The sequence below is a fragment of the Barbus barbus genome (assembly GCF_936440315.1).
Source record: "Barbus barbus genome assembly, chromosome: 46".
Lineage (NCBI taxonomy): Eukaryota > Metazoa > Chordata > Actinopteri > Cypriniformes > Cyprinidae > Barbus > Barbus barbus.
In genome coordinates, this window is record NC_136724.1 from 23127631 (window position 1) to 23142987 (window position 15357).

Here is a 15357-nt window from a genome sequence, read left to right on the forward strand (position 1 = left end):
TTAAAATACTGGTTGACTGATTTATCGCTGCTGAAAATAGTAGCATTAATGAAAAGAATTTAAAAAATGAAGTGAAACTGTGAAAATGCACTCTTTTATACGCATTGCATGGGTATCAGATAATTTCTACCCGGTATGTTTGTCTTTGACGGTGTTCTTCATGATTTAATCAGGCGCTCGTGTCTCTGATCTGACTGTGTGCTGCTGTGGATCATGTGATGTTCATGTGAGTGTGAAACAAACCCTAAAACACACGGGAATCTGGGACAGGAATATATGGTTTTATATAGAATAATAATGTTTGATCACTCAGACTTCACAAATAAACTCTGCTTGGTTCATATAACAATTTGTATGAATTGTCAGGTAAACATTTGCTTTAGAAAGAGATCGCAATAAAGGAATGCTATGGAATCATAATTTGGAATTAATCCTAATGATATCACACAGCTATTCTCGAATAATAGGATTATAAAATGTACATTTTGGAAAAAATACTGAAAAAAATAGGAGTTGTATATATAAATATATGGGTTGGGCAGGTTTTACATTGTGTATTCATGTTTCCTGAAACCAAACAGAACAAATATTGATTTGGCTGATGGTTCTAGACCTCAGACCGTCAAAAGTCAATAAATGCATTTCAAATGAAAAACTGTTCAAAGAAAAAAGAGAGTAAAACCGAATCAGTATCTGCAGCTGGACTGAACCCACACCTTTACTTTGACTTTAAGGCCACTATTTTAGCGCCAGCTGTTGTTGGATACATCATACATGCAAACCATTTTTTTATTGTAATGTTTTAATGCAGAATAGGCTGTGCACGCGCACACACACACACACACAGAGTCTGGTCAGCTATCCTTGTAGGGACTTTCCATAGATGTAATGGTTTTTATAAGGTACAAACCATATTTTCCATTGCCCTACACCTAAACCTACCCCTTACAGGAAACTTTCTGCATTATTACTTTCTCAAAAAAAAAAAAATCATTCTGAATTATTTATAAGCTTTTGTACCCATGGGGACTTCAATTTAGGTCCCCACTGTGACAGGAGTCCCCATGAGTCTGTGTGTATTCAGGTTTAAGTCCCCTTCTCCAGAATACATAAACCTGTATACACACACACACACACACACACACACAGGCTAAATCTTTTTTTCTTTTAATGCAATCATTATAATTTAAGCTCATACTCAAACTGCATATATGAAGTGACATGTGGCCAAGTATGGTGACCCATACTCAGAATTTGTGCTCTGCATTTAATCCATCCAAGTATACACACACACACACACTGTGAACACACACACACCTACAGCAGTGGACAGCCATATTGCTGCAGCGCCCGGAGAGCAGTCGGGGGTTCAGTGCCTTGCTAAAGGGTCTCACCTCAGTCGTGGTGTTGAAGGTGGAGAGAGCGCTGATTATTCACTCCCTAAACCTACAATTCCTGCCGTACCGGAGACTCGAACCCGCAACCTTCGGGTTTCAAGTCAGACTCTCAAACCATTAGGCCACAACTGCCCCATATAATATTTATATACTTTTTTGGTTAAAATGTTGTTTAAAATAGTTTCAGAAGAATGTCTAATCTAGCCACCTACACTCAGCAAAATTCCCCTGTTGCATCATTCCTGGAGCTACTTCCTTTTTCTATGCCTCAAGAGATGAAATGAGTCAGAAAGCACTGAAATCAAGACTCACAGGCTCTGACATAGTGTAGCACTTTTATTTCAATTACTCAGAGGCACGAATTTCACTTAAAGGGAGATCCTTCACTACACACTCATGAGTAACATCCTACCAGAGTCTGTGACGCTCGCTCGCTCGCCGAGAGCTTCTCATGACGCAGATCTCAGATCAGTTCATGACCTGAGAGCAGCCTCACCTGACACACACACACACACACACACACACACACTCATGTGGTCTTCTTTCAAACAGACAGGATCCTGAAATGACAGATGATTCTTATTTAAACAAAATAAAAAACAAGAAGCATGACGCTGTACAACACTGGACTCGAGTAAAACCATCACACACTGTGAGGTAGATGACATTGAGTGACCTACAGACAGAACTACAGCCTGTTCACATTTCTGTGCTCATTATGAAGAAAACATGGATTTACACGAGTAAAAACATGGTACAATGTGTTAAATGAAATAGTATCTATCAATATATAAATCTAATTTAAACCTGCAAATAAACAATTTCTGAATTTTAAAAAATAACAGAAAATTATGTATTTTTTACGTATAAACATGAAATAATTTTAAACACATTTTAAAAACAGCTGTATTTTCCGATGATCTCAAGAGTTTTGAACCCCACTGGTTATATATTCTAAAAAATATTGCAATAAATTGTGCCAAAAATTTGCATAGAACTTAGAATTCTATGCAGAATTAGAATTCTATTTCAATCCACAGCGTTTCTGAGTGTGTCTGTCTACGATCAAACACACTACATGAGGAACTCCCAATAGCCTTCATCATCATCATCATCATCCTCTGATTTTCAGCTGTTTGTTTTATTCTGGTATTTACATTTTGATCTCCATATCTTTCAGTGAGGTCACAGATGACTCAAACACCTTAGTGTATCTTTGGTGAATAAAAGAAAGAAATGGAAATCTGTAACTGTACACATGTATGTTGAATCGGTTCAATAACCTTCAGGTCCTTTTACAAAGACAGAAAACTATGGCATGTAGAATGAATGACAGAAATGACCACATGAAATAAAATAAACACATATTAAAAAAAAAAAAAAAAAAAAATTCACAATATCCCCAGATTTTCCATGCCCTAATATTCATACTGAAACTACATCCTCAGAGAACACAAGATAAGATGATCTAAGCACATCCGTCTGCCTCCTCTACGTCACGACACACTGTAGAAAATACCGTAGTAATGTCCTGGTAACAAAATACTGCGCCGCTAACAGGGGTTTCAAAGAAACTGCTGGGTATAAACACAGAGATGGACCTTCAACATCTCAAACTGATTGAACAAACCCACTGAAGGAGCAGCAGCTGATGCCGTTTGACCTTCTGCAGTTTCTTATCATTTAATTTTGGCACACATCTTCCTATTATTCTGAATCAGATGCTACCGTTCAAAAGTCTGGGGTCGTAAGATACAACAGAATCTCTTCTGCTCATCAAGGCTGCATTTATTTGATCAAAAATACAGTAAAAATTTGAAATATTATTAGAATTTAAAATAACTTTTCTTTGTGAATATGTTAAAATATCATTTTCAGCATCATTACTCCATGATCCTTCAAAAATCATTCTAATATGCTGATTTGCTGCTCAAAAAAGCATTTATGATTATTATCAATGTTGAAAACAGTTCATATTTGTGTAGAAACCTTGACTTTTTTCCGCAGGATTCTTTGGTGAATAGAAAGTTTAAATGAACAGCATTTATTTGAAATAGAAATATTTTGTAAAATTATAAATGCCTTTACTGTCACTTTTGATCAATCTAATGTGTCCTTGCTGAATGAAAGTATATTTCTTTTAAAAAATAAATAAATCTTTTGAACAGCAGTGTACGTTACATGTGACACCGTGTCCTAACCAAGCTGAATGAATGCAGAAAACAGACAAAATGCCAAAAGTTACAGCCAATCAGAATATATCAGCTGTTTAATATGCAGTGATTCTGGACCAATCAGGCGTGTCACAGCTGAGATTGACGGATAAGACTTACTGCTTGTTGCTTTATTACCTGGTAAGAACACAGTGTATATATATATAAAAAAAAACAGAGCAACAAAAATAAAATCAAAATCTTTCTAAAATTGCTTTCTGATTGTCTAACTCTAAGCACAATCATTCCTAAACCTGTTTAAAGTGAAGCGTGTAATTTCAAAATATAATAAGGTTTTTCAAACAAATATTAAACACTCCACCAATCTGCTACTGGTCAGAAATAGCTCCGCCCCCAAATAGCTCCACCCCCAAATTCACTCCATTGGTTGAGCGAATGTCCAGCTCTTGTCACTCAAACAAACAAAAAAACTGCAGTTCCATTTGGTGCCACTAGGAATAACCCGTCAGCTTCAATCCTAATAGATTGCTTTCATTAACTAGACGGTTTTACAGATTACTCTACAAGTAATGCCGGTTAATTAAGGATTCTCCATGTTTAAGATTTAATTCCAGCTCATGGGAAAACACATTTATTGCTGAGAGTAGGAGATTTCGTAGTGCTGGTTCTGATCATCAGCAAACGTTGTGCTGGACAGATCAGCCGTGCTGTGCCCTGTGCTTTTATCACACAACTAGTGAAAAAAAATCTAATAAAAAAAAGTGCAAATACAGCTGAAATCATCCCGATTAAACTGATTTCAGTGTGATTCATGCCGAGATGGAGCCAAAACAAAACCTCAGTACTGAATGAAGAGACCAAATATTATGGCTTTTCTCCTTGGAAGCTGTTCGCGTTAAACATTTCAACTTTTATAATACAAAACCTTCGATAAGTGGACATCACGCTCGGCTAGTGATGACTTGATAATGAATAAAAGTTATTGCACAATCCTCATCATGAAGTCAGTAACGTCATCCGACACATTCATCATCTGCGCTGCATTATTGTTAAAATTAGCCAACGTGAAAAACTCAAACATTCCCTTGATAACAGTAAAAGTGCGTTTTTGCAACTCGGATATGGATTCGCCACAATAATACACTCGTTTCACAGCCTGGTTCACTAAAAGTAGATGTTATTTTGGGTATCAAGCGACAGTATGAATCGTAGCTAGCATACACTAATAAAATAGCAATGCAGGATGGAGACGAGTGACTCGATATTAAAGCGGCATTAGCAACAGACTCAAATTTTACTTTTATAAAACGCACCTGCTTTAAGCCTTCGGATCATACGCGCTTCAAAAAGTCTTCAGCCTCTTGAAAAACCAAACGATGTTGCACAATAAACAGACATAAAAACTAGCACAGATTGTACGAACAAACAAAAGAAAACAATAAAAGAGTCATAAATTAAAGTGTCGCGTTACGAATTGAATCATCATTCGTCTCGGTTTCTTCGCGTTGTCTCTCTTCAGGAGGGCCGCAAAAGTCACAGCCCTGTAATGAACGCAGCCGGACGTAACGCCGCTGGAAACCCTGACCGCTAGCATTCTCCATGATGATCCAGCTTTGCTGTGGGAAAAATAAAAACTGAATTCCTGCCGCCGGGGCGTTGGGCTGCAGTCTGCTTTATGAGTATATGGTGATGACTTCACGACCGCCGCCGCGCACCAACAGGACCCGGTTGAGACCCTCCATCATAACCTCCAGAAACTCCATGTCTGAGTCGCATCAGTCAAGGAAAAACTTTGTAATTAAAATATATATATATATACACACACACACACATACAAATATGTTTAACAGTTTTAGTTTCATTTTCAGCTTTCATTTTCATATTTTAATTTTAGTTTTTAAAGGGGTCATATGATGCGATTTCAATTTTCCTTTCTCTTTGGAGAGTTACAAGCCGTCTGTGGCTCATCCACTCAGATTTAGAGATGAATCTGTTTTTATAATTGTGAGGTCAGTGTAAGGATACAGTTTTCATCGCCGCCTCTGTTCTTGGGTGGTCCGGGCATGTTGAGGAGCACCAGATGAGCTCCCTGAGACTTATTGACCACCACTTCATTGAGTTTGATGGCCGTGTGCATGCAGCGCACATTACACTGATTCCTGCGACACAAGGTCATGTGATCAAGGACAGAAACAAGAAATAAATTCACAACAACAACAATCAACATTTAATGAGCTTTTTTGTCTCTCCACTGTCTACTTTTAGTATATATTTCAGTATTTGTAAAGCACAGCCTCATATTCATCGTTTACTGTGGTCTCTGAGGTCAAATGCCTCTATTATTAAAGTGATATTTGATTCTGATTGTTCAATGGTTATTCAGTGGTCAAATATTTGTGTATAATGATGCTGAACTGTACAGTATAACACTTCATTGTCCAGGACAGCTGTGCTTTAAATAATACATAAGCTTTGAAATGCTGCTGAATATGGCATGATAATTACATTTGCACTGTAATTTAAGCATTGGTCACATTGCATCTTAGTTATATAATAAAGCCCTATTGAGGTTAGTGAGCACAGCATCCAGATTTGACTTGCACAGCATATGCACATGCCCTTAATGAAGCATAAATGATGGCATCACGAATATGCATGCCACAAGAGAAAAATTAAATTAAAATAAAACTTGTGCTCCTCAGCGCCACCTGGTGCCAATAAATAAACCACAGTAAATATACCAAAAACAAAAATATTTGTAATATTTTAAATACAATAATAATAATAATAATAATGAATTATTTTACAATAAATTATTTTTAGAATATATAATAAAATATATTTGTATAATATAAAACAATAAATATTTTTTATAAAATTATTTGTTACTATTATAAAATGATTGACTAAGAATTTATCAAAATTTAGAATTAAATTATTATTATTATTATTAAAAAAAACATTACGTGGAATTTTAAGATTATGCTGGGCACAACAGGTGAAGGTGAAGCACAAGTTTTCTTGCATGTGGCAAAAATTTATATCATCATGCTGCACATATCAGCGTATGCAGCTCTGATGGAGGTGAGGGAATGCTGGGACATAAACACATGCATGCTTACACACATATCAAAGCTCATATACAAACATATATGCATGAATAATCCAGTGTGCTGCAGGGTTTGAGACGGGACAGTTACAGACGGACAGACAGCTACAGTACAGAGAAATGTGACTTACAGACTCTCCCATTCGCTAGAAGGAGGAAAACAGGACAGAACAACAGAGACAAGCTTAAACACCCACACTGAGAGATGAACACCATCACAGAAACATCTCACAGATCAGCCGATTACAGAGTTTGTTTGCCCAGCACATTTTTTTTTTTAGATAAATCTTCTTAAATAAATAATAGGAAAATAGGAACTTAATAAAAATTATGTTCGGGACAGACTTCCTGACAGACAAACAAACAAATAAATAAATATCCACACGTTTACTTTTTTAACTAAATAATGATCTACATGTTTTTGTGAGATTCACCTATTAAGTCATTAAATCATTAAACCTATTAGTTTCATCACTGAGAGGAATATTACTGTTAATAACCAAAAACATGTCAGTAAATCTATTGGGCAGATATGAATGTATGGAGACACACAGACACGGACATATGGTGGACACGTGACCGTTACACACTGTGGTCATGCAGATCAGATCGGCACACCCCATGCAGACTGTGTCCTGAATTACCCAGCAGCCTCTGGGCTCGTGTCTGAACATGCAGCCTTTCCCTCTTTACATCCCAGTATTAAACCCACGATGCACTAAACGTTACAGTGCTGCAAACCAGAGTCAGTGTGTGTGTGTGTGTGTGTTCAGTGACTTACGGTTTCATGTTGAACAGGTCCCGCATCACCATGTTTGAGTATGGCTCTCGGTTGCGGTTGCGTTCGGTGCAGAACTTGTCTTTGGTCCAGGTCATGTGGACTCGCTCCGGCGACACGTCGGCCTTGTCGTTTAGAGCCGCGTGAGACGCCGTGTTCCTGTCGTGGATCAGCTGAGCCTGTGCAATTATCACAAATCACACATTAAACCCATGAAAAACATTATTAAACAAATCAAATGACTTATGTCATCTACAAACTGCTTCTTAAATTATTTAAACAACGTTTTTTGTATCTATATCAAATGCTATATCAATGCAGATTCAAGCAGAGCATGTCAGATTAATGTTTTAGTTTGTGTACGATGCAAACTGCACACATGCAACTGTATTAGTCTGTGAGACAACATGCAATGGAAACCATTCATAAAAACATGCAATGGCAATAAAAATACAATTAAAAACAAACAAATAAATAAATAGAAACATGAGGGAATGAAAGGAAAGGGTCATTCACGTTCACGTGGGGTCACAACTGTTTAAAGATGGTCGTGCATGATATGATGACATCATTGACATGCATGATGGGAAGAGGTTTCTGAAGGGAGGAGCTACAGAGCCGATGCTAACACTAATGCACACATAAATGAGGACATGAACGATGATCTAGCTCTTCTGGCTCGGTGGTTTCAGGATTCGCTCTTTGAATTCACTACCTCGTCTTTATCGTCATCTAGTCGGGCGTTCTGGTTATTGACGGCCGAGCCGTGAGCGCCGCTCTGGTTCTTCCTCCGAATGGAGCTACGCGACTCATCCGTGATGCTTTGAATCTGAGAGAAGCGTTTCCCCGATCGTAGCAGAAATGAAAGAGGACCACAAGTCACACAGCGCCGCCAGTCCAACATTATTAACCACAGCAGTTCAGATGATTCTGAATCTCATGAAGAAATGTCTGCTCATTTTCACCATAAACTAAAAATAATAAACCACTTTCTGCGTGAAGAAAAAGAAGTTTATGTAATAATATAATTTCATATATTTAATGATGCTAATAATAATAATATATAAAATAATTATATATATTTAGATTACTGTATATTTAAATTGCTTGTTAAATTTTATTTAAAATAAAACACACACACATACATACAGTACAAATATTTGCTTTACACTAAATGTACTTTGCAAATGTGCTTAATTTGATATATTTAATATATATAAATTCTATATAGTTAGACTTTTTTTAGATTTATTATTTTTATATTTATTTTTTAATATATACATTTTTTTTTTACAATATTTATACAAAATATAATTTCTTTTTTCCTTTGATTTTAGAGTGAAATATTTGGACATTTCTTGATCGTTTTGGCGAGATTCAACCATTATGGTAGCATTAATGAAGACACTAAAAGCAAATATGGTGACTGCATATTCATTCAGCACAATGCTGTTATACACAGAACGAGTATACCTCTCGCTCGCGCTCCGTCCTCGACAGCTGCATCTGCTTCAGCATCTGTGAGCGCTGCTCCATCACCAGCGTCTTCTCATAGGTGAACGCTGAGATGTCACTGTCATGCTGGAGTCACAGAAACACAGACAAACTCTCTCAGTTACCCCCAGAGGAGCTGCATGAACACGCATGAGCAACCTCAACATAAAGATCCGAACAACTGATCAACAACACACACAGACTCAAAATATTCTCTGGAAAATTAAAGCTGTGTTAAAGATTACTATTGCGTAATAAAATAATAGCATTTTTTAATAGCGTAATAAAAATGTTAATATTAAATAAATGTAAAAAAAGGTATATTAAAAATATTTTTTATATGAACATGTAACTATTACATTAGTATGCTACATAAATAAATAATAATAATTCAATATGTAGCAAAAAATAAATAATAATAGTACAATATAATAGAAAATTAAAACATTCATATTAAATAATAATTAATTTTAAATAAATTAATGCTACTACCACCACCACTACCACTATATATAGTAATAATAATAATAATATTTAGCAATAATAAACAATTAAAATAATCACAATATAGTGCAAAAACATTCATAATTTTAAACATATTATTAATATAATTATATAAAATATAATATATATGTTGCAGTCCTGCTGTACAACAAAAGCAACTCTACATCCTTTACATCAAGAAAAATCCATCTGCAGCAGCATCTGCTCACCATTTCCACGACCTCCACCTCAGCATTCAGACGGAGGTGGTAGAGGAACATCTGCAGGTCTTTCTTCATCTGGATGCTGTTGTCATCCAACTGAGCCACGGTGAAAATGCGCATCTTGCACTTCCTCCACACCTGAGAGACAGAAGAGTATTAAAACACACATTTAATCCAGAAGCACTGTAACCTGACTGAGAGCCGTACCTTGTGCTGCTGCAGTAAGAACGGCAGGAGCATCAACATGCCTCCGTCATGAACGATCCACCACACGTCGATGGTTCCTTCCCCGAGACGCTCCTGATGAGGGAAACTGTCCACGTTCTTAGCCACCAGCAGGGCCTGATGGGCGGCAGTGGTTTCTTGGACGGTTTCTGTGGAAGAACAGATCATACAGATCCATCTTTACGTCTGTCAGGGTTTCTTTCTCTCTAAACGAGTCACAGCAGCTCTGTTTGGATATGAAGTCAGACTCAAACCTATGAAGTTCCTCCAGGACTGCGGGTCGTTGGACTGTTTCCAGTTGGCGGGCCAAGCCATCAGAACAGAGTTGTGCTTCATTCCTCCGAGTCCGGCTGACTGGATGAAGTGAGAGAAGCCGTCGCGCAGGTTTGACGACACCACAACATGGCAGAAACCCTTCGTCTTCTCTGCAGCCATGGCTGATTTGATGTTCTGCAATGAAAAGTAAATCATTAAGAGAACAAAATGCCATTTTTAGAACATCTAAGCTTCACAACATGGAGTTTTGGAATGATCAGTTCTCTCTGGGGCCACTAGGTGTCAGTAAGACTTTAATGACTGGCTCCTGCTGTGAGACCAGTTCTCTCGGTTTATCTGAGGACAGAAACTGCCTTGACATTTTGTAATTGACTGTTTGTACCGTGTATGATGCAAATCAAGACGTAATCACTTTACATAAGAGTGATTCTTCAATTAGAGGAACTATCTGTCCTCCAGGACGATTTTAAAGACGAAATACGTTTACAAAAAAACATCTGTGATTCTAGCTATAAAGGGAACGCTATAATAGTGTTAAAATCTTCTCTGTTCCTTCTTCTTTATTTTTAAGAGAGCTGAAAAGTTAAAATGGCCAGAATTCCTCTACTCCGACAGATATGTAAATATGTATAATAAATTTATGAAAAGATCAGTGATTCTATTTTTTAAAGGGGAGATAAGATAAAAATACTTAAAATATATATAATTAGAGTATAATAAAAAATTATCTAAAAATGAAAATATTTTAAATTTATAAAATTAACAGCAACAATAATAAAAACAAATAATAATATTATAATTCAATAATGCATAAACAAATTAATGACAAAAATAAGCAGATAATAATCTCTCTTATTATTGTCTTTTTAATGTGTGTTTTCTTATTTTTAAGAGTGCATAAAAGATGAATTGGCCAGAGTTTCTCTCCTCAGAATCAGTACATAGATGTATAATACATTTAAATTAAAAAAGTGATTTTTCAATTAGAGAAACCTTTTGTCCTCTAGGATTAATCTACTTTTGTGAAAATACTTTCACAAATAAAAAAAAATAAAAAAAAGAATCAGTTTTAAAGGGTAGATAATTAAATAAAAATACAATTCTATAAAGAAATTAAATGACTACATGTATTAATTAAATTAAAAACAACAATACAAACAATAAAACATTAAAAATGAGTCAATTCTATGTAGCAACAATAAATAATTAAAATATAATACAGATAATAATAATTTTAAAGTCTTATTATTGTATTTTTAATTACTCGTTTTTGTTTTTCCAGAATTTCTTTTATACACAGAGTCATTACAAAAAAAGTTTTAAAATAAAAGAAATTCCACTGAATTTTGTGTACGGATCATATTTTTCCTAAAATAATTTTTTTAACTTTTTTTTTTTTTAATTGCTGCCCAATATAATTTTTTTTCTCCAAAAAATTAATTTGAAGTAGTAAAAGGGCCTTTATTTGAGGAATCCCTCATGTTTGTGGATGTTTGCGTCACATTTCTACCTGCTCTGCTCTCTTGGCGTCGGTGTCTCTGGTCAGGTAGGTTCCCTCCAGTACTGAGCCCACGATGGTCAGACCTTTGCCTGCTTTCAGCTGCGTGGTGAAGGACAGGAGACGAGGGTGTTTCACAGACAGCTCAGAGTCCAGATTGAGCAGCACCAGCAGCTGAGGCCTGGACAGCACAGAAACATAGTACATGCATATATATAATTCTACTAGTAAACAAAATCTTTACAAAATTCACTGAAGATCTGTTGTGTGAAACTGCATGTAATTAATTTTTAGATCTTCTTAATGCTTTAAAATACACACTGCAATGCACCTTTTCATAACCACAGCTATAATTCGATATTCATGATTACAGCTTTTCATAGTGCAGTGCATATGTGTTTTAATGCTTTATATTCTTCAAAAGTGTAGCCCTGAATAGTATGCATTAGTGCATAACCTCGGTTACAATTATTTTCGAGAACAGCTGACTCAAAGCTGGACTGAATCTACTATAATGCAGTAAAAATGAAGGCATTGGAAAAGATTCTCGGTTCTGAAACCAGGCTGTAGAGGTTTTTGCGGCTCAGGATTAAAAGATTATGCAGGACTATCAGAGGTGTGATGCTTTCAGGTGAATGATGTTAACCTGAGGCTAAAAGTCAAAGGCTCAGAGGATCTGCCATTATCATTAATAATTTACTCTTTATTGAATCCTGAAAAAAAATCCACTAAAACTAATTCCAACTGGGGTTATTCTAGTGCAGCTGGGAAATGATTCCACAAACTCATTTTGATCAAACCATGCCACAAGACATGGTATTTTAGCATCATTAAAGTACCGTTAAGGATTTGATTAGGGATGCACCAAAATAAAAAAAATCTTGGCCCAAGATTTCCCTAGATTTTATTACTACTTTGAATTATTTATTATTTTTACATTTATGTTTTAGTCATTTTGATGTCTGTTTTTTTATTGTTTTTGCTATTTTTTTAAATTCAGTTTTAGTTATTTTAGTACATCAAGTTAAACTAAAAGAAGATCAGAAATGTTGCTTTGGCAACTAGCTGAAAGATTTTTTTATATAGATCTGATGGACAGACTATCATCATGTCAATCAAAGGACCTCGAATGCACAATAAAGAGGTTTAGACACAGGAAAAACTCAGGAGACCTTTAGCGGAGACTGTCCACCTGCTCAAAGATGTCTCAGAACAAAACCCAGATCAGTTTCTGCTGGCGTGGATTAGAGGCGCTGTGATGAGGAATGAACAGGTTTGACCTGATTCCTGAAAGACGACTGAAGTTTCATCGCAGCTCATTGTATACGGGTTATTTAATCCATGAAAGATTACTGAGAGCTCTGGGAAAACTCCAATACTCTCTGGATTACACAAAAGGAGAGAGAAAGAAGCTATAGACATGTGTTGACTGCCGGATGCTTGTATTATTTAGGCTGGTTGATTTTATTGATTCTATTCATTTATTGATTGTTTGTTTTATTTTTTTACTGGTTTGTGATGTTTGTATCATTGAGATCATTGTTTAAAAAATAAACTTTTTAATTTCACAAAACTATTGTTATTTATTTTTTTTTTTTTACTGAATTTTCCAAAACACAGTAACAGTTAATACAATTTATATAATGAGTTTAAATAAAAACAACAAATACTAAAACCAATTATTTAAATATTTTTAAATTAAACTTTAAAAATGACATTGTGATAAATGACAGACTACTGTTAGAAAGTTTGGGCTTTTTTCTCTTTTCTGCTCATCAAGGCTGCATTTATTTGATCAAAACTTCATTAAAAATGTAAAATATTATTACAATTTAAAATAACTGTTTTCTATTTTAATATATTGTAAAATGTAATTTATTGCTGTGATCAAAGCTGTATTTCCAGCATCATTCCTCCAGTCTTCAGTGTCACATGATCCTTCAGAAATCATTCTGATATACTGATTATATTTTGTGTTAAAAACAGTTGTGCTGCCAAATATTTCTGTGGAAACTGATACGGTTGATTTTCTAGAATTCTTTGATGAATAGAAGGTTCAAAAGAACAGCATTTATTTGAAATAGAAATCTTTAAGTAAAATAAAAAGCTTACTGATCTCAAACTTTTGGACATACAGTCCAGGTGTTGAAAGCATGCTTTTGTATTTTGTGATCCTCACCTCCAGTTTTTGGTGTGCGGCGGCGACTCCTCCAATCGAATGAGAGCGTATCGCGCCGCGTTCAGCGACAGACCACGGATCCCATCGCCCCACTCCTTCTCCGCCCTGAACACAGATATAAAAATGTAAAGTTTAAACTCACAATGACACCGCAGACAGTCACTCAGTCAGATGAAGCCCACTTCATCTGTAATCAGCTTAGCGTCTGCACAGACTCACGGCGTGGGCTGTAATGCGCTTCTGCAGCTCTTACCCGCGGTACTCAATGTATTTGTAGATGCATCCAGCGATGAGCATGGCCACCAGAGCATAGTACCAGGAGGAAATGAACATCAGAGCCAGACACAAACTCATCCCCAGAAACGAAAGAGCCCTGATGAAGGAGAACAGCAGCACAAGCTCAAATAATGCAACTTAACATTTTAAATTAAACCATAAAATAAACAACTAGATAGCAATAAGTATACATGAAAGCAAATGGAGAGATTTCTGCAAAGCTACAGCAGATCTGTTCTGTCTCTCACCAGTGGTAGTATTTGAACCGTGGTCTCCAGTTGGGCGTCCTCAACAGCGTCTGTAGAGCACAGGCCAGATTCACGAACAGATAACACATGAGAAAGAACCTGAGGAGAGAAACTCAATCAAACACACAGTATCTCTCCACACTGAAGGAGAAACAACATCAGACATGAGACTCACATGGAAAGGATTGGAGCCACAGCGTCCAGAGAAGCGATGAGAATCCCGCTTTCACAGATCACAGCCGTCAGCAGAAGAGCCCAGGTCGGCTCTCCATTGGCTTTTCCATGACCAAACACCTGAGAGACCAGCAGATGACAGTCAGAGCGCTGTATGCCTGCATATGTGGAGGCTTATGTGTAGAATAACACTAAGACATGTGATATTATTCAAAAGATATCGAATGAATCATCTGAAATCCTTGCCACAGAAAAATATAGTTTAACAGTTATTGTTACTATAATAAACCGTGGTAATCTGGTATTAACCAGCACTGTCATGAACAAAAATCAAATATTCTGAAAGCATCTTACACCGTTTTAAGGAAATACCAATTTAATTTCCATATTCACAATTAATTTATAAAATAAAACTAATAAACTTTTTTTTTTTTTTATAAATGTTATGAAATGCACAATCGCTGTTTCAACAGTAAAACGTGTTATTATTAAATAAAACCAAAAATATTACAATTTGTTTTGTAAAAATACATTTCATAAAATGCACCTGTCTCTCATTCAAAATTGAATAGTACAAACAGTGCTGTTGTTACATAAAACTAAAACTATTAAAAATCAGTTACACTAATTAAAATAAAGCTGAAATTTAACAAATATCAGAAGAAAAACTTTAAATTAAATGACTAATATAATCTAAGTTTAATATGAAGTACTACAATGACTAAAACCTAAATAAAATAAAGCTTAAAAACAAAAGCTGCAGTCCATAAGTTTTGCCTCTTTGTCGCCATCTCTGTTTAAAAACCTGGAATTGCAGCTGTG

The 15357-nt window shown here is 35.8% G+C and overlaps 1 protein-coding gene across 6 annotated transcripts in view; it reads right to left on the bottom strand.

The window, feature by feature from the left end:
* Window positions 1-1577: 1577 nt before the first annotated feature.
* LOC306865097 (solute carrier family 12 member 7-like) overlaps window positions 1578-15357 on the bottom strand; it is a 62245-nt gene continuing 48465 nt past the window's right edge. For 2 of the 6 annotated variants that reach the window (XM_079409463.1, XM_079409464.1), the window contains exons 13-26: window positions 14537-14655; window positions 14362-14460; window positions 14091-14210; window positions 13838-13942; window positions 11671-11839; window positions 10139-10334; window positions 9867-10033; window positions 9666-9797; window positions 8932-9039; window positions 8174-8287; window positions 7462-7637; window positions 6812-6826; window positions 5597-5730; window positions 1578-5336 (exon numbers count right to left, since the gene is read on the bottom strand). In XM_079409463.1, the coding sequence (XP_079265589.1) occupies window positions 5245-5336; window positions 5597-5730; window positions 6812-6826; window positions 7462-7637; window positions 8174-8287; window positions 8932-9039; window positions 9666-9797; window positions 9867-10033; window positions 10139-10334; window positions 11671-11839; window positions 13838-13942; window positions 14091-14210; window positions 14362-14460; window positions 14537-14655 (1746 nt within the window). In that variant the 3' untranslated portion in view covers window positions 1578-5244. Of the gene's footprint in view, window positions 5337-5596; window positions 5731-6811; window positions 6827-7461; window positions 7638-8173; window positions 8288-8750; window positions 9040-9665; window positions 9798-9866; window positions 10034-10138; window positions 10335-11670; window positions 11840-13837; window positions 13943-14090; window positions 14211-14361; window positions 14461-14536; window positions 14656-15357 lie in introns of those variants that run through there. The other 4 variants (XM_079409466.1, XM_079409465.1, XM_079409467.1 and 1 more) reach the window with 4 other exon arrangements.